Here is a 25,797-nt window from a genome sequence, read left to right on the forward strand (position 1 = left end):
TTGCATCTGCGACTGGAAAGGATTAAGACTGTTCCGTAGAGTTGTGTTTCACATTAACTCGACCCTCCAGAAAGGAGAGACAGCTGGGTGCTGTGGCTCTCATCACCATTCTTTCTGCAGTAATCTACTTAGTGATAATACCACAATAACAAAGTCAGCAAAGAAAAAAGCGGCATGAAATGGAAATGCTGATGCCTGCAAATCATATTTAACTAGAAATAAAATGTCATGAGATGACTTTTGGGGGTCTGCGGCTGGGGGAGACCCAAAATGTTCACACTGAACTGCCACTCCTCGCTAATGTGGCTACATTATAACCCGAGCTGGCTCGCACAAATCACCAGAACTCCTTACATAAGAAGCAAAGCGCTCTATCTCCTTCAAACATGCACACACATCGCTGGTGATTCAATCATTAAACTATTCAGATGGCCAGCCACCAAATTCGTCATCCTCTCTTCTAGCCAGCAAATCAGTAAGCCTGTTAGCCAGTCTGCCAGCCAGCTAGGTCAGGACTGAGGCCCAAAACCACAGACATGGAGCTAATCCAGGGCCTCAAGACAGTGAGCGATACTGGCCAGGCCTCTGTGGCCCCGTGCAGCAGCGCAGAACACAGAGAAACGCTGCTGCGCTGCTACTATGTGCAGTGCAGCAGGGTTTTCATGTCAAATTAACCGAATATTAACCGGCAAATATACACGCACTTATCAAAGTTAACTGCTAACAGCATGTTGCATGGATTTAGGTGAAGCCAACAACAGCGTGACACTTTCCTGCAAAGGTCTGCATAGCTTTGTCAGAAAGCAAGACATATGTACAGTACTGACAGTGGATCAGTCTATTTCAGAATTACAAGGCTTTATACCCAAAAAAGCATCTGAGTTAGATTATAATGTCACAATACGAGAAAGAAAAAATGTAAATAAATGAAACCCTGAAGCCATATCTTCTGTAGGATAAGACAGCAGCTCCCCAGGGCTCACCTTTCTATGAAATTTTAGCGCAATTTCTAAGAAACGTTTTGAGATATTGTGTTTACAAAAAAGATACAAACACGCAAAGAAACAGGCAGCACTGGTTACGCTAACTCCTGCTGAAGATTTAACCTGTTTGGCGAACTTTCAGACTGGACAAGTGTCCATTTCCTGTCCCAATTACCATTAAACCTTCTTCTTCTTCTTTTTCTTCTTCACATTAAAACAGGAGGAACCCCCAAAACGGCTTCCAACAGATCGAAACCCACCGTCCTACAAAATCTAATTTAATTCCATCGACCAGATTGAACAGTACAAAAACCAACATCTTCAACACTACTGTGGAAAAAATTGGCGCGGCTGAATTTCCCAAAGATCAACAAAAGTTACAACACTGAGAAGTCTGGAATTTTTTTTTTAGGCCCAGTGAGTTCATTTCCATGAAGTTTCTCTTGCAGCTTCATTACGTTTGACAAAGCTTACAAGGCAAATTTGCACATGGTTCAGTTTTCTATTCATCATCCTGAGACGTTCATTTACTTAACAAAGTATTCAAGCTCTTTCAGGCTGTTGTAGAATGTCTGATTACTTTGGAAACCCTTTGAGTGTATACAACCCCTCAGACAACTCTTCAGACATGAAGCAGAGCCACTGCAGTACATCCTGAGCGACTGTACTTACCGCCGGCCCCTTTTCCCCGATCGGACCAGTTGGACCCGCTGGTCCTCGGTCGCCCTGGGCAAAAAAAAAAAGAAAAAGAAAAGAAAGGAAAGGAGAGAGATCATTAAACTATGACCTGAAACCCGCAAATGCAGAAAAAAAAAAGACTGTTTCACGCAGACCTGTCCCAATGAAACCTCCATGAAACTGGAGAACGGCTTCTTAAATACAGGAGGTTGGAGCGACAGCTGGTTGAGTGGAGTTTAAAACACTCTGCAGCACAGTTGGTGGCATTATGCTCAGTGCGTTAAACATATAAAGGTAATTCTGGGTGAGCCATAAAGCTCTAACCTCTCTGACAGTCTCCTCTACACCCCTTTGGAACGCGTAGCCTTGACTACTGATTGCACATCACCCTTTAAGTAATTGTTCTACCTAAAAATGACTAGCGGGATTTTTATATCTCCATGTTGGGGGTTATTCTCAATCAGAAATGGCACTGAAACATTAAAAATACATGCAAATAGGATATGGAAGGGAATTTATGGGCTGTCAGGGTATGGCTGGTGGAACCAGGAGAGAGGAGGCAGAGGGCGAGCAAGGGTCTGACAAGCAGATGGCTTCCCATACGAGTAACATGTTCTGACATACAGGAGACTTCTGGATGGGGAGGGAAAGGGTGGGGGGTGGGGGGCTAGGTTGAACGAGGGGGCGGTAACAGTCGGGATTTGGTGTCCTTTTTAGAAGACTAACAAGAAAATTATTCTGCTTGGTTGCCGCTTGTATAATTTCCCTTTTCAAACGAGTGGCAGAGGCGAACGTGGAAAAAAACCTCAGGACATCTTTCAGATTGCATAATGTTGTGTGTTTAATCAATCCAATCAGGAGCAGATACTCAGACAGGTTATAGAAGGTCGTGTGGGGTGATGACGACACGGCCTTGACGATATTTTCCTCGATGTTGAAGTGTTGGGTGTTTATTTTCAGCTCGTGCTTGACACCCTTTTGGGACTCGAACTATGACTTTTTAACCCGATCCTAATTACATGGTCTGAACTGACGAACACCAAGCTGATGCTGACTGACAGCCTAATGGTAGACAAACACACTTTACCTTTTCACCAGGAACTCCTATCACCCCAGCAATCCCAATCAGTCCCAGTGGACCCTGGAGGAGAGGAGAGGAGAAGAGAGGTAGTCAGCGGATCAGATCCTGATATCTTGATGATTAAAACCTGACGGAAGGTTAAGAAGGTTCATAAATACCATAATATTACTACTGTTATCAACAAAAACATTGGGATTTTCCCAAAATAAAATCACATATGTCTTGTTTCAGAGACGGTGAGGTGTAAAATCAGTCCATGCTGAAGTTAACAAATGCAATAGAAAGACAAAGCAAAAACAGGTTACACATAAGCCATAAAACACGGCAAACTACAAGAGACAGAAAACTTTTTTTTATAATCCCTGTGGAATTTGTAATGAAGTAGTTTTGGATAAAACTTGATAAAAAACAAAACAAACTACCATTGCTTTTTCTTTGAGACCTTGAAATGACTAAAAATGCTTCTTGGCAAAACAGGAGCAAAGAGGAAATATTCAGACAACCAGTAGCTTGAACATCGATGGCTTCTAAACTAGAGAATCTGGAGCTCCAGACCATCAGATATATCAGAATTCAGCGAGAGATTAATGGATGAATGGATGGATGGATGGATGGATGGATGGATGGACGGATGGATGGAAGGCACCATCCTGCAGCACCATAGCATCTGCACTAAGCCACTGGGAAGCAATAACTCAATTACAGCCCTGAGCCTCACCACCGGCCAACCACAAAAGCCAGCATGGTCACACTGCGGCTGTCTCCGGGTTGCGAGAACCAATTTGATACGTTTATTCTTTTCTCATCTTTTTTTCTAAATGGAAAAAATATATATATATACATATATCTGTCAGTGTGTGGGGAGAGCAAAAGAGTGACAAGGAACCATCTTCTAAGACAAACAAAAGGAGATTTTCCATTTGCTGTTCCCTCATTTGGCTACAAATGGCTTGCAGCCCTACAAAGTTCCTCCCTATCCTGTTGGATGTAAGTAAAGCAGCTGAGTGGTGGATTAGTCGCAGAGTGTCTGTGAGGAGATGCAGCTTGCAGGCAAGGGGAAGAGGAGCTCTAAATTGACCTCAAATCCCTTAATTGGGACATTAAAGTAGGACAATGTGGTGCCCGGTATCATTTAACGCAGGGAACGGGTTTTTTAAAGGGTTTCTGCGTGGAAGGACTTTGACATGGGAGCCGTTTTGGAAGGCGATAGCCAGTCTGCGATGCAACCTGGGTTCGAAAAATGATGGTTACCCTTAAGCCAGAGGTGACATTCACATGTACTTCCGTCACATGTACTTCCGACAACGCTGCGTCGATGACACGGACATCAAAGACGGTGACCCCCTGAACATTTCAAAGCACACCTGTGGCTCCTTTGGCGACTGAGGACCACTCTGTGTTTTATTAGCGGTTAAATTGGAAGGTGGTTTACAAATGGGACACTGAGCAGACAATTTAAATGGGCCAGAATACACAAGATTGTAAAAAAAAAAAAAAAAATCCCGTAAAAACCAGGACATGAAACAGTTTATGGGCAGCCTGACGGTGACAGAGGCACACGGCGAAGACAGGCGGCCTGAGGCCTCCTCGTGTTGACGTGCAGCCCCCCGCACAAGTCTGTCTCCCTACACAACTTATTTATTTGGGGACTGGTGTGACAGCATTCATTACAGCCTCCATATGTTGGAGTTCTGTTGGTTTTTTCTTCCTCAGCACAGCCTCATCATGGTTCCTTCTTGGCTTCAAAGTCCTTTCCAGTCTGTAAGTGCTTAATCCCTCTCATATGTGCGCGGCAGCAACGGTCCAACCCGGCCCACTTGGTTGCCTTCACTATGCACAGAATGCAAATATTAACATTTAGGGGGGCCCTCCAAGAAGGACAGACATACTTTGGATGTTCATGGCAGTCGTGTTACAAAAGACGGAGAGATATGCGTTTTGCTTTTTTTGCGTTTTGCATTTGACAGAAGCGTGAAAATGCAAAGCAGACGCGCAAAGAGTTTGGGTTTGATTGGTTCATGTACAAACAATCCTCGCACAGATGTTTTGAGCAACTTGGAAATCCACTCGGTGGACAAAGCCCACCTTTTTTGGATCATTCTCCTGAAGTTATTAGACTCCTCAAACGTGCACCGCCATTGTGATTCTCGGGTTACAAACAGACGTCAAACACACTTTTGCAAGCCAAATGTAGTGACTTCTACAGAAAACTAATTGGTGTTCCCGCCATTCTACTGAGGTGTTCTGCCAGATTTGTGATGAAAGTGTTACAGAGCGAGAGAGGATCCAGATTTTTAATGTAGGTCAAGAAGAAAGTGAGACTTCAGAAATGCTTTCACTTCCTCCGGTGGATGATTTCATATCTTTAACTAAAAGAGGACTGCATTCAGTCTTTAGGAAAAGCTTCACTTGAAGTTCACAGTAAACGTGCGAAGAGCAGGAACTCAGAAAAATAAATGAAACACAAGTTTTGCTTTAATGAAAAGCCACTCAATATCAGCGGACGACATCACAAGTGTGAACGTGTAATGTGTTGGAATTACAACTTACTTGCGGTCCATTTTTTCCGACATTTCCCATGTCCCCTTTCTCTCCCTGCAAGTAGAAAACACAAGTGCACCAGTTAATTTTCTGTCATTAAACTGCAAAATGGGAACACACACAAAGACTGCACGAGAATGTACGCATTTTTGTTTTTTTATCGTATTGTGGTTTGCTAAAATATATTGTGATAACCTAGGCTGAAAAGAAAATCTTAAATTAGAAACACATTTACTCGACAGTAAATCTAAGGCAACAGTCAGTAGGTCACAAAAAGTTTATTGAGAATAATAAAACCTTAAAAACGCATCATATCATAATCATGGCGCTGCAATTGTGGTCGCTACAAAAGACAATTACAGCCCATAAAGTAGAAATAAAAAACATGCCTGGAATGCAGTAAGTAAACTTCAACCGCTAGGAGTGCACTATATGAGTTTAAATATTGGTGGGACTCAGTCCTGCCAAGGTATATATGGCACATAATTGCTGTTTGTGGAATTACAGGTCTACTTAGACCCAAGAAAGTATATTTTAACAAACACATTGCAAAGATTTAAAATGTTAGTTCTGGAATGAGATTAATCATCTTGTCCTTAAAGTTTATTGACTTTTTTTTTTATATCAAGTCTATTTTTGTTAAACAGGAACAGAATTATTTCAAGATTTCTTGACGAGTTAAATATATAGACCGATAACTTAACTACTAGTAGGCCCTTTGCTCCTTGAGTTCAGATGATGCATCTACGTCTATAGTGATGCATTCACTCACCTCTAATCCCTCCAGGCCGGGTTCCCCTATGTGGCCTTTCCTCCCAGGTCTCCCCTACAAAAAAAAAACAGGCATAAACACACAAAAACAATGATCAAACGAGGTCTAAGCTCATAATTTGTTTATCACATCCCAGCCCAGCTGCTTCCTGTTAGGGCATCTAAGAAAATTGTTTCATTCAAACCACCTGCAAAAGGCTGAGTTTGTGTTTGTGAATGTACAATATGGTACTCCGGGAATTCTTACGGTAGGGCCGGGGCTGCCGGGTGGGCCGAGTGGTCCTTCATCGCCCTGCAGAAACACAACACAACACACGCAAAGTCACCCAAGTGTACAGAATATCACACAATATGGCCGAGCAAGTGACTTTACAGTTACTGGATGAGGATCAACGTCTTAACTTTGAAGGACGTCGCTTGTCTGTCTTGTCGTTTACTAGTGAGAAACTCCAGAGGGGAAACTTTTTATTCTCACATCCAAGAAATATCCAGATCCAGCTCTTGGAAATGTATAAAAGATGTAAAAATGTTGCGGTGTGGCTTTGCATGCTTTTTTCCTTAATAGTTGCATATATAACTGAACATACAAAATGCAGCCTGGTGACATTTGGGGGCAAATTTTAATTTAAACTTGATTTTAAATCTTATAAAACACTGCATAAAAGAATAATTAAATTGTGTTTAAAAAAAAAAAAAAAAGCTAATTAGGAATAAACACATAAATACACAAATTCAATTTGCAGATGCTGAAATGTTCAGCGCAAATGAAAGGTGTGGTTGTGTTGCACACCTTCCACAAGACTTGAGTTTCTATTTTCCCAAAGCTGGAAAACTTTCAGCCTTGTTTTTCTAAGCACCCGACGGTGAATCATGACTTCACACAGTGGAACATGCCCCGAGAGATACCACGGAGAAATAAATAACCCCTCCCAGGATCTCAGCTGCAACTGTTTTGAGACGAGATACTTAATGAGAAGCTCTGGGTTACATAATCTTGCTTCACAGTAACGATTCAGTGGAAATCCATCGGTGAGTCACATTTTCCAATTTTCTATGTCAGTGTGTCGAGATCCTCGCAGATTTATAGAATTAAGTCCAGTGTTGAATCGTCTCACCTGTGTTCCTTGGGGCCCCAGTGGGCCTTCGGGCCCTCTGCCACCCTGCAGACCCTGAAATCCAGAAGACTCTGTGAATCCAACTGGAGGATATAAATGTTTCATAAAAAAAAAACAGATAGAAATGGAGAAACAGGATTCACCTTTGGTCCAGGTGGACCATTGATTCCTGGTAACCCGATGTCCCCAGGAAACCCCTTACATAAACAAGCAGGGAGACACAATCGTGTTATAGATCATGTTATTTCACCTGTCAAGTCCAAAAACATAGCTGGAGTCTTTCTTGAGAGGACAGTAATGGGAGGCCGAATACTTTCATGACACTCAATTCAGAAAAATATGGCTTCCGGCTGTGACCTGTGTCAGGTACGGTCATGACTACTGCGTGTTTTTGACATTTTTTCATGCATTCACATACTGCTGTCAGCGTAAGATGAGGTGTTCTGTGTCCAAACACACACATGTGCGTATTGGGAAATATATATGTGTACTGAACGAGGAAAACAGGAAGTCTAAAGCTCCCCTGTATCACAGAGGGAGTTCTTGAGAATCAGCAAATTACAATGCAGTTAGATTTTGACATAGAATAAATGTAAGGGTAGCAAGCAGGGCTACAAATCATCCAATTTTCACGCCTTAGAAGATAATGAATTCATTGGACGACATGGAAAGATGTCGTGCTGTCGAGTTGTCACAATAAGGTCACAAAAAGGTCACAATAACCAGTGTGTTCATCCTCTGGAGACCATGAATCCCTTCAGCAAACACACTACAAGCAAACCAACCTTATAATTTCACATTCTGGGTGCAAAGGCAACTTGACATTCATTCTACTGTATATTGATCCATTCCTTGTAATCTACGGGATTATTAAGAGTTTTTACAATATAATAGGAATATGTGTTTGGTGGAGAATAATTATATCCATTAAATTCATTTTTAACCCTTTCTCAAAGGGTTTTATAGACATCGTGTCAGAGATGATAACATCACAGTATCCTACAGTCAACAACAACAGAAATTGATCCAAAGATATGTCAGCAGGAACATTTTGGCTCACAATATAATGTTTAAGAATTAACTGATTATCAATAAGAACTAGAGGAAAACCGCTAAGAAATTCTAATAATTGTTGAGCGTCATCTGAATTTTAAAATTAACTCGTCCTTCTGAAATTGCACAGCACAGTGAACATTAATGTTCCAACACACATCGTACTTCTATTACGCCCTACCTTTGGTCCTGGGGGGCCAGGCGGTCCCTGTAGCCCCATCTCCCCAATCTGACCCTGTTTGAAAAAACAGAAAATAAAGGAAAAAAAGAAAGAATGGAACAAGACTTGTTTCAGTAAACATATCATATTTGTCGTTTGACGTCGACAGTGCGGATCTGAAAGATGCCGTCACTCTGTCATGATGGGTTCTGACGATAAGATTGTTTTAAGACAAGCGCTTCATTTTTGTGTATAAAGATCAAGGACACATTAGAACTAGATAGAACTGCACAGTTTGCAAGCTATCCAAAAAAGATTCCTGGCCTTTTATCTATAAAAGCTGTAAAAAAAATTTTTTTAAAAAGGGATGCATCCACGCACACGCACACAGATAGGGACACACAGATCTGTTGACACACATACGTGTGCTGCAGAAAAAGTTATACTAACGTACCAACATGCCTGGCTTCCCTCTTGGCCCGGCGGGACCGGGTGCACCAATGGCTCCCTGAAACAGAGACATTAAACTCTCAAACCGGTCTTACACATCCATATATGTGTGTGTGTGTGTGTGTGTGTGTGTTTGCTCTGATCCAGCCTCATTCAGACTGGACTATCTATTATATAATGACTTCACTTGATTAATGAATCAACATCTGTATTTATTCAAACACAGCGCTTTTGATCAGCTGAAGTGTTTAAATAGTCGTTTCCTGATTTAGGAGAGATGAAAGTTCCTCGACTGATTTTGTTGTCCAATCTCTTGCCATGGCAGGAGGTAACCAGCTCATCGCCGCTATCGAATTCAAACACCGGCGAAAGCAAACATGTGTTCTCAACAAACCGTGAGCGTTTTGTCAGAAATCCTACCAAGTCTGAGTCCTGACAGATTTGTGCGGGTATAAAATATCTTGTTTGTTTGCTGCACATGATGTTTAGTTGTTGCGCATCTGTGTTTTACTTACAGCAGCGTTTTGTGGGACGGCAGACGTACCTTATCGCCTTGATACCCCATCTCTCCTGGCTCGCCCCTTGGTCCCACTTCACCCTGGATTTCACAACATCACACAGAGATATAACAAAACACCACCCTGCCACAGCCTTCTTCATACCACTGTAATAAGTACATATTCAACATGGAGAGAAAGTATTATTCAGGACTGGAGTTAATATTTTCGATGGAACTGTCAAAAGGATCTGATGTGAGCTGGACTACCAACACATTACGGATACACTGCAATAATATAAATATTTAGATCACCTTATCACCTTTCAATCCAGGCAGGCCGGCTCGTCCTGACGGGCCCTGCCACGGGGTGAGGGGGGGAGGCAAAGGGGAGGGAAAGCAGCAGAATCAGTATGTTAGAGAGAATGAATGAATGAACTACCGATAAGCTGGAGCCGTGAAGGAAGAGGCTAACCGACAAAAGCCAAAAGCTTTTTGTAGGTAGTGTCGCAGGATACGCACTTTACTGATTGGTGTGGATTGATTTCTGAAAAGATTTACGCATTTGCAGCAACCGGCGTCTAAAATACCTGAGGTCCCACCATACCAGCCAGCCCTCGCAGTCCCTCAGGCCCCGGGTCCCCCTGTGGAAGGAAGGAGGCGCTCAATGGGGATTATGTAGGAAAAACACACAGAAAACCACAAACACTCATCTGACCTGACACCTAATTGCATTTTTCACACTCAATATTTCCAGTTTCTCCTTTGCAGCAGTTTGTATGTGAGAATGACTAGAATGTGTGGCTGCCGCACACGCTCCAAACACGCCAGCAGAACTGACGCCACGGTGACGATGATTTGTCTTTTTTGTGTGTGGACCGGTGTCTCCAAACACATCTGACTGAACACAACCTTTGGACCTCAGTTTATTCCAATGGAAACGTGTCAAATCCAACACATCAACACCCCGATTAAACAGCGGTTTGATTATCCAAATCATTTCTACACACGATTAATGACTTATGATTCCAGATTTGTATTGTCTTACCTTTAATTTAAAAATATATATTAAAAAAACAAAAAACGACAAGCCTTCAAGTGTCTCACATTCAATCCATTTGACCTACAGGAGGACTGCAATTAAATTACTGTATATTCACATCTCACTAAACCATTTGAAAATGATCAAAAAACCATTAAGACAGAGCGGTAATACACACATACACGTGCACGCACGCAAAGCCAAGAATATTTCAAAATAGCTATTTTTGTCCTCGACTCACCCTTCAGCTTTGGTTCGTGTGAAAAAGCATCCCGTTCTGTCGTATTTTGTCGAGTCACGCTTTGGCAAAACACACACAAAAGAGCACGCCAGAGCGAACACTCACTGCTCTGTTTCTGCTCTTTCCCTCGATTGCTTAGGTGGGGTTTTTAACTTTGTGTAATTGCCTTCTAACACCATTAGAGCCGCAAGGGTGTGAAAGAAACCGGGAAGTTCTTAGTGAGATCTATCCGGTGTCAGGAACGCTCTACCGCAAAAGTCGAGTAATTATGGATAACGTCAAAGGGATTATGAGGTGTGTTTTGGATCTTGTAGTATTACACAGAAGTAATCTAAGAGCATCAACTCTTTAGGGGTGATTTGTCAATTTAAATACATACAGTACATGCTAATGTGAGATTTAAAAAGAAACTTGATTCAGGCGTAAATGTCCCTTCCCGTCTTGTTGCTCAGACTTTCCAACAGGCAGCAAGGTGCTGACATTCCAAAACAAGCCATAAATCAGACAGACCACACTTTTAAATACGTTTTAGAAAGATGTTTACACACATCAACTTAAATAGATAATTCACACCACATAAAAAAAACCAGCCGTTCCACAGAGAGAGAGGAAGAGAGAGGTAGATCTTGATTACGTTAGTTTTTGGCCGTCCCGACGTGACGTCTGGTTTGTTCAGAGGTGCTGCGACAAACGTTGCGATGTTGAGTTAATTCAAATTGAACGAAAACGCTAAACTTTGAATGAAAAGATGAAAGTATTACCTTAACAAATACAGTACAACATCAAGACATGACTGGTCAGCCTATGACGGAGTTACACAACCGATTACGACCTCCGTTCGCGCCTGACGCGTTGCAAAACTGATTTTAAAAGGAAAGGCCATAAAGATCAGAAGAGTCTGAATCCGAGCCATCGACTGCATCATCCAGCGGTCGGTCAGCGGCGACGGGAAGCAGAAGCCAGCAGTAAGACAAAGAAAAGACAGAGACAGAGAGAGAAAAAAAATAAAGACAGCTATTTGTCGTACGGTTTCATCTCATGGAAGATTCATCATCCTGTCTTTATGTGTCTTGTGTGTGGTGTGAAACTGTCATACCGAGAAATGGCGCAGTGCAAATTTAAAAAAGATCAAATCCTCCATCTCTTGCCAGCAAAGGGTGTGGAGTATTTTACTCACTTGGAAAGTCGACACAACAGACAAGCGCGAGTGTTGAAGTGTGTAAAAATGTGAGAGCAACTGGCCGCAGTCAGGGAATGTAGCACGTTACAAACACAACTTTAAGACATGGCTTTGGACAGGCTTTATATATCATTAGAGTAGGACTATCCCATACTTTTAAGTAGTGCCATTATAATCCTGCCACCGTTCTCCATGATGGATTTGTACCACAGGAGCTTTTCAAGCCTGATTTACATCGAGAACAAGGACGGCTTGTTTTACGTGTGTCCGTCATGTTAAAGAAAAAGAAAAAGTGGTATTCAGGTGCAACAACTTATTAAAGCAGGGTTTATTTACTCTATGATTGCCTCACATATACAAGCCTCCGGGGGATAATATGCTTGTTAGGGTAAAAACTTAAAGGTCGTGTCTGTGGCCATAATAAAAATGACTTACAGACTGCGCCTGAGGTGGAGGTTATGGAAAACACATCCATCCAGATGTTTCTCACACACAGAGTGACCCGTCAAGCATCCCAATAAACCCCCCACCCCCACCCCAGTTCTGAAGGCGGCTAACCGCTGCAAATGGAGCTTGAAATGATGGCACGGGAAAGGTGTATCATTTCTGCCGACGTGAAAAACGTGTTTGTCTCAGACGTGGCTGTGAACGCCACTGCGCTACATCCGGCGCAAATGTGACCAGACGCCCGGTTGCCTATGACGACAAAGTGGGAGTTGAACGCAGCAGGAAACATGAAATTAAATACATTTTAATTTGATTGCATTAGGATTTAGATAAGTCTTCATCTTATCGGTTCACTGTATGCATGTTTCATCCAAATTATAATATTTTAATTCCACAAAGAATTTACAAAGGTCCACTTCTCTTGTTGGACATTCTTGTCTGGGAATTTTTATGCTGATAATGAGCTTGATCGAAATAATATTACGGAGTATTACATTTGTTTTTTAATGCAGTAATCTCTTTGTGTTGTTTATGTGAGAAAACTTTTCTCAAATGTGAAACTTTTTGAAGTTCCCCTGTTGATTTAGCACCAACAAATATACTACTATCACGGAAAAGTCAAAACTCTGCTTGAGTTCAGAACATCCCATCATCCATCATTTGAACTGGATTAGGTTGTCTCAGGCTGTGGGCCAATCTTCACCTCAACAGCTCCCTGTAACTGTTTTTCCTTTACGTATTTCATCCTGCATTATTTAAACCCATCTGCTGACAAAGAAAGTCTAGTGTTAGCGTTGTTCCACTTGTGAATGGTAGAGTCAGCAGTTAAAGATGGAAATAATCAAAAAATTTGAGGTCAATAATGAGCTCGACCCAAGTTGGAACAGACTCCGAATTACCTTTGCAGTTATTGTGATGCAGTAACCATCCAGAATCGGTTCTCTTGCTTAAAAAGTCACAAAACGCCCCCAGAATTCCAAAGAAAAATAGAATAATTGTTTTAAATGTTGACTTTAAAGTCAAAAAGATGCCTTTCTGTTGTGGTTTCACATTTATAGTACTATAAATGTTGAAAGTTGGACAAATTTTCCCCTCTTCCTCCTTTCCCTGTCTTCCTGTGTAATTCTCATCTCCTCTTTTACAACTGAGCTCTGGGACCGTTTGGAATTTTTTTGGCAACTTCGTGCCAAAGGAGTTAGCGGCGTTGAGGACACACGATGAGCAGCCAAGACAGAGTTTCCGTGAATTACGTTGTTGTGGATTTAACTGTAAGAAATCCACTCAAAAAAAAAAAAATGTAAAAAAAATCCCTGGCTCAAGGTCAGCACATCTGTCATCTAAAGCCGTGCATATAACCACTGGAGATGGATGGAAATACAGATGGACAGCAAACAAGTGCAAGGACAGACAGAAGCAGAAGTGATCTAAAATAATGACAGATCAATCAGAATGCCTATCTGGCTTCACGATTATGGTTAAAAATAAGGTCCCTCCAAAGCTGGTACTCACCCTGAGGCCAGGAAAGCCGGTGATGCCAGTCCCGCCGACAGGCCCCTGTGTCAAACATCACAGTGACATCACTAATGTACGAGGATAAGACTTTCTAAAATCAAGCTGACAGACTGTCAGTGGGGACTTTTTTCACGCTCATGACAAATATCTTCACAAATATGAAGGAAATCAACTCCAATGCACATTGGAGTTGATTTAAACGCTCCAGTGCAAACTGGATTTAGATTGGCTTCATTTCAAACTATTACAGTACATATTTGTGCTGATAATTAGAATATGTGTTCTTAGCTTGACCGAAAATGTTTGTGTGTGTTTGAGATAAGATTAAATTTTAACTGTCAATTTATAATCTGTACAGGCAGAGTGAATGTGCCAAATTTCAAGAAATTCCCTGAGGGGCGTTCCTGGGATATCACATTCAGTGGGGAACAGCCTGGTACTGTACACTAGTCCCTCATTATAAAGAAGAGGCGGACTTTTGTTTGAGAGATGGAGAAGCAGACAAAAGGAAGACAGCTGGATTCAGCGGGACGCGGGACAGATTCCTCACCTCATTGCCGTCAGGTCCAGGAGGGCCTCTTTCCCCTGCGTCACCCACAACACCCTGTGAAACAGGGATGTTCAGATTCAATGAACGCCAACCATCACTAATTATTTCTTCTTTTAAATGTTGAGCATTCCCTCCCACGGGTCCAAAAAAAAAAAAAAAATTCCTATTTGTGTAACTCCAGCAATTAGATTCTTTCACAGTGAGGACACCTTGAACTTGGAGGCTTCCATCAATTTTAGTTGTGGGGGGGGGGGGGGCACAGCTGTTTCGAGACTGCACACACTTCCTGTTCCTCCAGGGGGATTCTTTCCGCAGTTTTACTCCTTTTTTCATCTTTAATTGACTGTCACTGGTAAACATTTTCAGGAAATCTGTCACTAAATTATCCTCAGAATAGTTCAGAACTGAAGGGGTCCTTCTTGGGTACAGCGGCCATCCCTCCATCCATTTCTCTGGTTGTCCTTGATGTATTAAACTGACAAAAATCTTGCATCTTTCAATATTAAAAAACAAACAAACCTCAAACTCGTAACTCAGCATCTGTTTTTATCCACTCCATACTACATGCCCAACCCTCCCATGAAGTTTCATGAAAATCTGTTCAGCAGTTTTTGCATAATCCCACTAATACAGACAAACAAACTGAACCACTTGTTTAATCTCCTTGATGGAGGAGATAATCCTAATTTATTGACACGATACTGTACTGGTGAACTTGTTGGACTGTTTTGGACAACCAGCCAGGAGACAATGCTTCTCATATCTTCATGATCCGTGAAAAATCCTTTGGACCAGGGAGACATTGGGCTCCTTGCCTGTTTGGCAACTTTAATACTGATAAGACCAGCTAATTTTTCACAACATGACCCTGGGAAAATTTTTCATCTGTCCCTTTTAATTTTTTTTTTTTTTTAATCCCACCCTGGAATAAATTTGGCATTGCAGGATTTATACTACAAAACACGTGATTAAACATTTCCAGTTTGATTTGCTGCCCCTCAGATAGTGTTCAATTCCTGTAAGAGTTATTCCTCTCTCCTCTCTGTCTGGAGCTTTGAACCTACAGTATGTCTGGATAATAAAACTCCCAAGGCTGACACCATCTCCTTGATTAAATTAATGGAATGTGGAGGTATATATTTAGTGTTCGGAAGCAATTATAAATTATGACACAAATCAAAACGGATTAATTATTACGTTTCTTCCTTTAATGCCAGGTTTTCCCTCAGGGCCAGGAATTCCCTAGAAAAGAAGAAAAAAAGTGGATCTTTGATTTCCCAAGTTTTCATACATTATTTAACCAGTTACACAAACTACAGTTGCATTAGAGGGTACTCTTCTTCAAATCTGAATAGAAAGTTTGAAGAAAATCGTCATTCATTCTTCATATGGTCTGTCCTAAACAAAGATATTAAGAGAAATGCTTCATCACAGAGCCTTAAGGGTTTCCTTGAGACAGGAATCTCAAAGGAATGAAAGAATGGATGACATCACTCAAGCACAGCTCAAACGGATAACATAAATTGTTATAAAAAAAAATTGTCTGTACCTTAAAAATTTTCAAGCCATAAATTGAATTGTTAAATATCTGTTGTCAAGCATGATATTACTTTTGCCTGAGTTAAAAAAAAAAAAAATTTAAAAAAAAGACATAAATTCTAAAAGTAGCTCCAACATAAAATTGGGAAAGAGCTGACTGCAAAATGTTGATTAATGTAAACTCTTTCAATAAAAAAAAATTAAAAAAAGGAAGACTCATGAAAGCTGGCGCCCATAAACTCTGTCAGGAAGGTCCTTATTATCCCGAGAAGGATGGAGAAACAAATGGAATGGGAACACGTGGAGACAGGGACATTATCAGAGATAAATGTGAGCAGTGCTGGGAATCAAAACGCCGCTCAACAACACAGGAATCATGGATAAATAGGTTTGGACATCAAGTGCAGTTAATGTAATAAAACTTCACTCACTTTTTCCCCTTCCAGACCCGGTGGCCCAGCGACGCCAGGAGGCCCAATGAAACCCTGGAAGTGAACAAAAGCTCATGTCAACATATTGTCAGAACATGGCAACAAAAAGCCATTGTTCCACAGTGTGCGCAGCAGTTCTGACAGATCCCTAACCGTGACACGGATGCCCCCCGAGGGAGATTCTGAAGGAATATTTTGGAGCTGTTGGCCGAGATAATCCTGTCCGAACGCCGGTATGAGCTCTCACCCTGTGTGGTCACACGCAACGCTTGAAATGAATTCACTGAGGCAACATCTTAAATGAGTCGCTGCCACTTCGTGCCCAACCGTCCAATGGCAGTGGAGGATGAGGGACGGCGACGACTACAAAACCCGATGATCACATGCTACAAAAACCGATTAGGAATATTACATACGAGTTTCCAGCTGTATGTAACCAGTAAATGAGCTCATCATCTGTCACATATGACTTCATTTGGGGAAAGACACTTGTGTCAATACGGTGTATTTGAAACAAGACCAATACATCGATTTGTCTTCTGTGGGACCGTATTCATGCTAAAAAACAGTTATTGTAGTTGCTGCCATCCACTTGTAATCTCTTCTCGACTTTGATAAAGGCTCTGGGCCAATCAGATGCTCTATTTCTGATTGAGCGCCCTCATTAGACTGTAAGAAATCGTCCGCCTATGGATTTGATGAAAACCTGGAATACAAGCCTGCATTTTCATTTATAATGCTTTGACATACTTTTGTGTTTTACTAAAAGAATTCCATCAGCAAATAATTAGCGACACAATTCATTATGCTAATCTGACATTTAACATGTCTATGGGGGGGGGGGTGATTGGATTACATTTGAAAAGTAACTTGTCTTCAGCAGGAAAAAAAACAACCTTTTGCGGACACATCCGTTTACATCCTGGAACCTTTTTGGCTTCTATGTTTACTTGCTTACTTGTTTACCAGTTTCCTTCTGCCTGCAGGGTTCGATGACGGTCAGTGTTTGTACATCAAAGTCTGACACCATGAATCAATCCAGTTCGCGCAGCAGTTCTGAATTTAAAACAAACGTCTTTTTTCTTTCTTACACGTCCAACACAACAACATCATTCCATTGGTTTGAGTTACACTTTCCATGACATTCTCCTCCTTCCTATTGTGATGCTTATTTACACATCGTAACCAGTCATATTATTAACGGGACATTCATTCTGAGATTACGAAAAATCCAGTTTCTGCTCCCATTATATCCTGAGATGAATGAAGGTGTCTCTTGCGTTCCAACATATTTGCAGGTCGGGTTAGGAGACGATCTGCGTACGAGTAATCGGTCATAATCTTTTTCACCAGCCTGTCTCAATCCAACCTGTGCTTTTTTCCACAAGCTGCAAGAATCCACTCACGTTGGTTAATTTGACCCCCTCCTTCTGTTTTTCGTACTTTCTCCTTCTGTTTGCCTTACTTGCGGAGGAGTTCTATTCAGGAGAACCACTCAGCTGTCTCACATCAAGTAGTGTGTCAGATACCAAACTCTAGAGCAAGACTGAGGGTCCGACGTGGTTTTAATCCCTTCAGGAAATTATGTGTTCATTCCAGCGCTGCTGAAGGAAAGAGGGCAGAATGGAGGCAGGGAGGCGCTTGTACTTACACGGACACCTTTAGGCCCCGGGTTACCTTGTGGCCCCGCTGATCCCTGCAACAAAGGAGAGGTAGGTGAGGAGGACCAGTCGCGACACAACATGGGAGCTTAGGGAAACCAAAAACAAACACAAAAAAAAAACCTCCCACAAAACTCTGAATAACTCTGTAAAATGGAACACAACAGGTTTGACTGACAAGACGTTTTTTGTTTTTTTTCTTGGTCTATGCAGCTGGCAGCTCACATGGTTTAAGCCTAAAGATTTCACAAGTTAAAAGACAGCACGAAACAAAACCATTAGCTTGTAATTATTGGAAATTATTTTATTAAGACACTCAAGCTGGAATCAAACTTTCTTTAAAATTAATGCCAAATCCAGAATAGGTCATAAACATATAAAGGAAACCAGAAAGCAGAACTATGGCTGCAAAGGGAGTCTCTGTGCAGCTCTGGGTAGAGAAACCGAGAATCTAAAAGGATCGATTGAGCGTATTTTTTATATTTTTTTTACTGCACCTGCCTGCCAGGGAAACCTGCCGCCCCGGTGTCCCCGGGAAGTCCTGGTATGCCCTGTAGCACAGAGACAGAGAGACAGAGGGAGATTGAAAGACGGAGTGAATCAACAGTGAATAGGCAGATTAGATGGACGGATAAAGTGAAAGAGGAGACACAGAGAACTATCAGCATCGCCAACTGAGGAATAAAACAAGCACTGTTCTTCCCAGACAGCCTCCACCAGGACAGCACCATCTATTAGCTGTACCTTTCTCCACCACCCCCTCCCTCACTGGCTTCTGCTGCTCTTTTCTTCATCCTACTGTCAAAATGACATTATGCACTATAAACAGTTATCCCATACCGTTGTCCAGTGTAATTTTAAAACATAAATCAGTCGAGGTACAAAATAATCCTAGCTGGACTTTCCGTAAATCAAAAACCTCCACGTATAAAAAAGAAATATATGTTCAAAGGCTGCTTTTTGTCTTTTGTTGCTGTTTTTTGTTTTTTTTTGTCCTTAGCTTTTTGGGAGAAACCATCAAATCACCACTTACTTGTTCTCCTTGCAGTCCGACCGGTCCTGGATAGCCTTTAGGACCCTTAGAGATGGAAAAAAAAAAGCCATATCAGTATGAACCATTTACATTTATCTGAGCCCATTTATAATAAAACTTGTTTGATAATCAGATTTAAATTTCCATTGCTTTGTATTACTGAATGTGTGTGGTAGGTGATGATGTACCACATGTGTTTTAAAGGGAGACTTAAATGGAAATGATGACATTTAAAACATTAAGAATTTCTATAAGATTAATAGGTGACCCGTTCGAATCAATGTTTTTGCGCCAAATTCCACATTTAGTTTTACAAGCACTTCTTTGTAAACTACTCGGGATTTATTGTTTGCTAAATCATTGTACTCTCAAGCTGTTTTATTTTTTCCCTTTTTGACGTGATTATCAACAACAGATGTTTATGACTGCAAAAAGCACAAGCTGAAAGCCTGGTCAGAAACTTTTCTGGTGCAACAGGACACCTTCTTGAACGGCACCGTCGGCTCCGTGGTGCGCTTCCGAGGTTGTGACACATGAACCTTCACACTCAATAAAAAGGCCCGCTTGGGGGTAAAGAGCATTGACGCCGAGCCAGCCGTCTCTTCTGAAAACACTCGAAGGGGAGCAGTTTGCGCACTGGCTATATTAGGTCCGTGAATACAAGCATGGCCTGTGGAAGGGGAGGTGAAGGCCGGCTATTTGGAGACCAGAAGGCTTAGCTTCTCCAATAAGAAGCTAAACAGTGTGTGAGATCGTGTTTGTGTATTGATGGACATGGAGGGGGTGCCAGTATCCTTGATTTTATTGATAGAGACATCAATCAAGTTCTCTTTCCTATTGCATGACAGTTGTTGACCTGTGGAGACATGTGTTTTACTCATGCCACTGACCCCCTCGACCCTGGGTGGGGTGCTTTTTCCCCTTTTGGATGACCTTTGACTTTGACCTCAAAGGCTAAGATATTTTTGGTGGCATCATCTCATCTTAGCTGAGACAGGAGCAGCCTACATGGAGACGTATGTAGGAAAGAGAAAGATATGGAAAACTGTAAGGAGAAGACATGGCGCGAGGTAGGTGGATGAGGCGTGGGGTAAAAACGATCAGGAAAAGGTCACGGGTGTACACGTTTGTTGGTTTTGGGATTAAGACAAGCTACAGGCTTGGGTTGCCAGGGCAACCTAACACCGATCGTATTACGAACCTCTCATCCGAGAAGTAAAATACGACCTGCAGTCTGTTCCACTAGCTAAAGCTGAAAACATGTTCGATTAGCTGACTGGGCTACCAGACAGGTCATGTAAAATCACTTCTGACAACTTGAATCTCCTGAATCTTCTATCGTCATCATCAGCTGCTAGTTTAAATACGAAGTGGTTGTAAATCATACCGGCAGACCCGCAAATCCATCCAGCCCCGGCAGACCTGGTGGGCCTCGGTCACCCTGTCGGAATAATAAAAGCATGCGCAAATCAGTTGGAAGTATCAAATACGTTTTTCCATTACCGATATATATACATGGGAAATACCTTTGATCCAGCAGTAATCCTGTTTCATTTAACATACACATTCAAAATGGGATCTGTTACTTCGCAGCAGTTGGGACATGTGTTGGCAAGAAACATTGAGGGTTTGAAAAAAAAAACCCACACACAATGCAAACAATATAAAAAAAACTTTTGCATTTAATGTTAGAAAAGAAATATAATAATGTTTTTGTTCATCAATCAATTTTAATCCTATTATGGAAATAGTAAAGTGTATTGACTTTTTGCTTCATCCCTGCTCGTAGCATCCTATTCATGCACCATGTGTGCACTTTGAGAAATTTATTGTCTGCACAGTCAGCAAAAGCAGAAGGTAAGCAAACTTGTGCCACAGATGCTAGACAGTCGGATTCTTTCATGCTGTGTAGGGAAACTCATCTCATCTGAGCATTCACAGCTAATCCAGACACATAAATTTTGTATAAATTACTTGCTAAATAGCAGCATGTAAAGCTCATTCCTATTTACTTTTGTCAGCTGATTAATGAACGACAGGGCAGCGGTTCAACAGGCTGGTTATTTATGGTCATTATAAAATATCGCTTTAGCAGGATGAACTGCTGGATTTTCAACAGGTGTGCAATATGGACGGTTAGAATGTGCTTTTTCCCACTTCATCTTGTTTTAAAAGTCTGGTTTAAGCTGAATCTAATGGAAACCATGTGTTGAGCAAAGAGTAGGCTCCTCTGAACACTCAAATTGGATTACAGAGGAGAAGGTTAATGGAATTAGAGAAATATTCTTACTAAAGATATACAATAATAGAGGCTTTAATATGGGACAGCTAACAAAAGTAATAGATTTATAATTGAGGGTTATGAGAGGTCGACTGTAATTTGTTGGATATATGGATATATATTAGCACACAATATGTTTGGTTTTAACTAAGATTTATCAATAATCTGGGTTTCCAGAAAATATTTAAGGACAATATTATATATATATTATATATATTAACAGTTTTTTGCTTGGGGATCAGTATCAGTGAAAAGAGCACTAAAACATAAAAGAGAACTTTGGAACTTTGTTAGTTGAAGACAATTAATAGTGACACTCAGAAAAATCTGTTTTGTTTCTTTCCCTATTCTCTTTCCATTCTTCTCTTTGTAGAGAAATCAATGACAATGAGTTGAGTCAGCACTGTGGAAAGAGAGATTACAGTCTGAATGTGAATGCTGAATGTGTTAAGGGTAAGGAAATCAAGATTTCCATCCACATTCATTAACCAGGCAAACAAACAGAAACAAAACTTCATTATTGAAAAATCAGAGAGCATCGCATTGTCCTTGAGTAACGCAATTTGCCGATGAAATACAAGCAGAGAAATAATGACACTATGTTGGGTCTAAGGGGGCATTTACGTAAGAAGTTAAGATAAAACAGTAAACTTTTGTTGAGCATTGCCTTTAATGGATCTTGAAAATTCTGACTTTTGAAGAGGGATTCCAGAGCGTCATCTTTTGAAAATGATCTAACTTGGCTAAAAATGTCTTGAAACTAGAATCACAAAAAGGATTTTTTGACTGACAAAGATGAACAGAAGGGACATGAAGTCCGGGGAGACCAAAGTGAAAACGAGGTAAACAATGGACGCCGTGAGAAACAGAAACTAGAAGCACATATCTTACCTTCTCTCCTGGTGGAGCTTGACCTGGAGACAATCCGGGGTCACCTTTTGAACCCTAGAATAGAAGTGGGATCAAAGTCAAGGAAACCTTAAGCAAACACTATGTTTTTATCCATTACATACTCGCAGGACCATTGAAACAGAATATGTGCAGAGGTCAGTCCTTGAACTGAACAAATTAAATCGGAAATTAAAGTCTGACCACACCTAAGAAATAAGAATATGGATCAAAACGGACGTTTTGTACATTCTTGTCACTAAAATCTGAACTGTTTGCCCATAAACATGATAAAACCCCTAAAAATTACACACTTAACACTACAGTGTGCCCTCGTGCAATGGCGCATCAACGCACGCAACTTCACCTTATTGCGGATTTTTGGTAGGCAGTCACCTGATACCGTACGCACATTCTATTGGCTGATGGCATCCGGAAGTGCGCTCGGTTCCGTGAGTAGACTTACATGAGGCACAAAAGTGCTTTAAACAGTCGTTAAGAGTTATGGAAAAGGTAACACAGATAGAAGGTGGTTTAATGTCAGTATGGGGAGGGTTCATAAATGTTTAAATTACCGTAAATAATAAGATAAATAGTTTGTCGCTCTATCGTGGAATTCGTTAATCGCGTGTGGTTCCTGGAACGCATTAACCGCGAGAAACGAGGGCAAGCTGTATTTGGTATGATAAAGTTGAAAAATTTAACATCATGAAGTAAGCCGGCCACACCTGAGCCAAAAAGAAGCATCGCTAACTTTTCTAGAAGCAGAAACTTTCCTTCCCTAACAAAGACTTGAAAGCAACTACATTCACACCATCCCAAACACTCTAGCTTTTTGAAAGCTCCCTCTGGACCTCAAACTGTTTTACAAGGACATGTTTCAGTGTTTCAGGCTGCCTTTGACACAATCTTTGTACTTCGTCTTTGGAAAGCGTGTCCAATATGAAAGCGCTCTGCCGAACAAACAGCATGGCAGGCAGGAGCTGTTCATGTAAATCACATGCCCTGTCCAATGAAGCTAGGCCTCCACAAGCATTGCCTTGAGGCTTACAAGCCCGGCCCTGTCCAGAACTTCCACTTCATCACTTTGCACTGCCATCTGATACTCGTGATTGATTGCAAAGTTATGACGTGGAAATTCTGAAGATACTTGAGGTGTTTTTGGTAGAGCATCCAGATCTTGCCTAGACACCGAAGGCGTCTTGAGTGTGATTGGTACGGATCGTCCAGAGGACTTCTCTGTTCATTATTTTAAAGACATTGATGAAGCCAGTCAAGTTACATTACAAGTTCATGATAACTCAATACATTTTTCTTCAATCTGAAGGTGCAGAGCTTCTGGAAGCCTTTTCTCTAATATGGCATTGATCAACCAATTCCCTAATCTAGTCAGCAATAGTTGACATGGATATACGCCAGTAGCTGCCACAATGATGATGCTGATGTGCTTCCTTTGTTTTTGACAAGGTAGACAACATGGGAACGAGTCATCATCCCAGAGATTAAAGAGGACCCAGTGGAATTCATCACACACTCTTGACTTGCTGCTTTGAAGTGTTCAACAGGGTTGTCAAAATTGTCTCGCAAATTCTGTTTTTCTGGATTGCTAACCCTGACTTTCAACCCTGACTTTTGTGTAGGATGAAAGTCAGGGTTAGGTATCAACACTGCCTGTTCAAGCCTATCAAAAGCTCTAGGGTTCACAGTTGAAGGCTTGTTAAGTGCTGATCTCTTGGAATAGTTCTGTCAGCTGCACAAAATGGAATAGTATTACTTTGGAGTTGTTGTGAGAAGTTTAGAGCCGGACCTCATCTGCCTTTTGCTCCTACCAGTCATCCCACGTGAGGCATAGTTTCGTCTTGACTTTATTCTGCAAGGGGTTGAAATAAGGTGTCCTTGACATGGAGTTGGTGACAGTTCACCATTTCAAGAATAATGTGAGAGCTTTTGGAAATTGATTAGTTACGAGGAATTCAAAGACACTACTGAATGCTTTTATTTCAATTTTTCATACAAAGTACTTTAAGGAAACCCTGCAACCTCTTGAAGACTCTTTCTCTTTTAATATAATACTGTAATGTGAGGCTATAATAGAGTAATGTATAAATGAATGCTGATTTGGCATCCACATTTTTGTAAAGTGGCTAACCGAGACATTCAACAATGAAGTGCAAATGCATTCAAGGATTTGGATCTTATTCCATTTTTGTATTATCCCATACCACATGTGTAATTCCCTCAAGGCAGAGAAAACATCAAGAAGACCTGATGTTAGTGCAACAGAGAAACATTTGTCCTTCACAGACTGAAATGAATTTGCTTCGTAAAATCTTTTCCAATGCCACAAATTTCAAAATAATATTTAAACTCTGGCATTTTTCCAGACAGTTTTTGGATCTCTAACATTATGAAATGTCATAAAATGACATGTTGGGTAGTCTTCACATAATTTCAGCACCACAAGCAACCTAATTATATGATTTGTTGCTGTTTGCACTGTTAGCCCAGGTATTGTTAAATTATTGCCTGTTGTTGTAGTGGATTTTTATTTAACATTCTTCGCAAGAGCCACCTGTGCCTGTTTCAAAAGGGCATTATTTTGTATCTCCCTGGATTTACAGCATCAAATTTCCATAATTTTGTCCAACACCCAGTGAGGCTCAGAAAAACTCATGAGAGCATTGTAAGAATATTTCAGACAAGTAAAAACATTGCGATAGGAACTATAGTCTGTATATTTCCATGTTCCAACACATTTCAAGAGGAGGGGGGATACTTTCCTGATCAAAACAGTCTCTCAATCCCAATCCCACCTCCAGAGAGGACCTGGGGGTGTGAGAATGACTCACCGATGGGCCACTGTGGTATTAGATTGACTGATTTTGGCTGAGTATGCATACAGAATGGCCCCTTGATGAGACACAGAACAAACCCATCTGACTCCTAGCTGTTAGCGTCCTCGGTGAGCGAGAGAACATTGCTCTCTTTATGTGTGCAGGTTGAGCTATAGGCAACAGTATATGTACCAAGTCTTATTCTAAGAGAGCAGCTGTCTATGTACAAGCAAACAGGTTGGACTGTAAAAGGTGGATAATCATCCATTTATGCTTTGTTTCTGCACCTATAGAATAGTTGCTACCCCCCTCAGAATGCCTGTTGTATACAGTAACTCTGTGGTAGGCTGTCGAGACTACATTTACCACAACAATTTTGCATGGAGATGCCTGCATTCTTGCTCATTATATCGATGCACTCCTCACATCTGGTGCTTCACATCTGGGAAAACAGATTTAAAAAATGCTTTCTTCCTTTCCTCCCAGCACATGAAGTAAGCATAACACTAATGAGCCGGGACTAGCACGATCACTAGACGCTTTGTGGTGTCTATGCTAAGGTTTGAAACCAACAAACCACCTTTGTCTCTTCCAGTCATTCCTACCCCCACCATGACAATACACTGCGACTCATTGTTACAGCGTTTGCCTACATCTGTTTTTTTCTGGTGTAATCCCACTTCCACATGCTCCGAGTAGCAGAGATCAGCTCTAGAGGGAACAACACGTCAGTCTCCGCTCTAATTGATGCCATTTGACAAAAATAAGCTACAGATTATACTATTGTGAGTGCTTTAGTAGTAAAAGACAATTGAGCCACAAGGAGACAT

At 41.2% G+C, this 25,797-nt stretch overlaps 1 protein-coding gene across 1 annotated transcript in view; it reads right to left on the reverse strand.

Moving 5' to 3' along the window:
- Positions 1 to 25,797, reverse strand: part of LOC137598578 (collagen alpha-1(XXIV) chain-like) — a 75,330-nt gene that overhangs the window by 24,863 nt on the left and 24,670 nt on the right. The window contains exons 6-26 of the mRNA XM_068318889.1: positions 22,137 to 22,190; positions 20,352 to 20,405; positions 18,965 to 19,009; positions 18,429 to 18,482; positions 17,922 to 17,966; positions 16,271 to 16,324; positions 15,498 to 15,542; positions 14,301 to 14,354; positions 13,748 to 13,792; positions 9,919 to 9,972; positions 9,644 to 9,688; positions 9,377 to 9,430; positions 8,837 to 8,890; positions 8,404 to 8,457; positions 7,313 to 7,366; positions 7,170 to 7,223; positions 6,302 to 6,346; positions 6,056 to 6,109; positions 5,293 to 5,337; positions 2,749 to 2,802; positions 1,656 to 1,709 (exon numbers count right to left, since the gene is read on the reverse strand). Coding sequence (XP_068174990.1) covers positions 1,656 to 1,709; positions 2,749 to 2,802; positions 5,293 to 5,337; positions 6,056 to 6,109; positions 6,302 to 6,346; positions 7,170 to 7,223; positions 7,313 to 7,366; positions 8,404 to 8,457; positions 8,837 to 8,890; positions 9,377 to 9,430; positions 9,644 to 9,688; positions 9,919 to 9,972; positions 13,748 to 13,792; positions 14,301 to 14,354; positions 15,498 to 15,542; positions 16,271 to 16,324; positions 17,922 to 17,966; positions 18,429 to 18,482; positions 18,965 to 19,009; positions 20,352 to 20,405; positions 22,137 to 22,190 — 1,071 coding nt within the window. The remainder of the gene's footprint in view (positions 1 to 1,655; positions 1,710 to 2,748; positions 2,803 to 5,292; positions 5,338 to 6,055; positions 6,110 to 6,301; positions 6,347 to 7,169; positions 7,224 to 7,312; positions 7,367 to 8,403; positions 8,458 to 8,836; positions 8,891 to 9,376; positions 9,431 to 9,643; positions 9,689 to 9,918; positions 9,973 to 13,747; positions 13,793 to 14,300; positions 14,355 to 15,497; positions 15,543 to 16,270; positions 16,325 to 17,921; positions 17,967 to 18,428; positions 18,483 to 18,964; positions 19,010 to 20,351; positions 20,406 to 22,136; positions 22,191 to 25,797) is intronic.

This window comes from Antennarius striatus, chromosome 7 (assembly GCF_040054535.1).
Source record: "Antennarius striatus isolate MH-2024 chromosome 7, ASM4005453v1, whole genome shotgun sequence".
In the NCBI taxonomy this organism is placed as follows: domain Eukaryota; kingdom Metazoa; phylum Chordata; class Actinopteri; order Lophiiformes; family Antennariidae; genus Antennarius; species Antennarius striatus.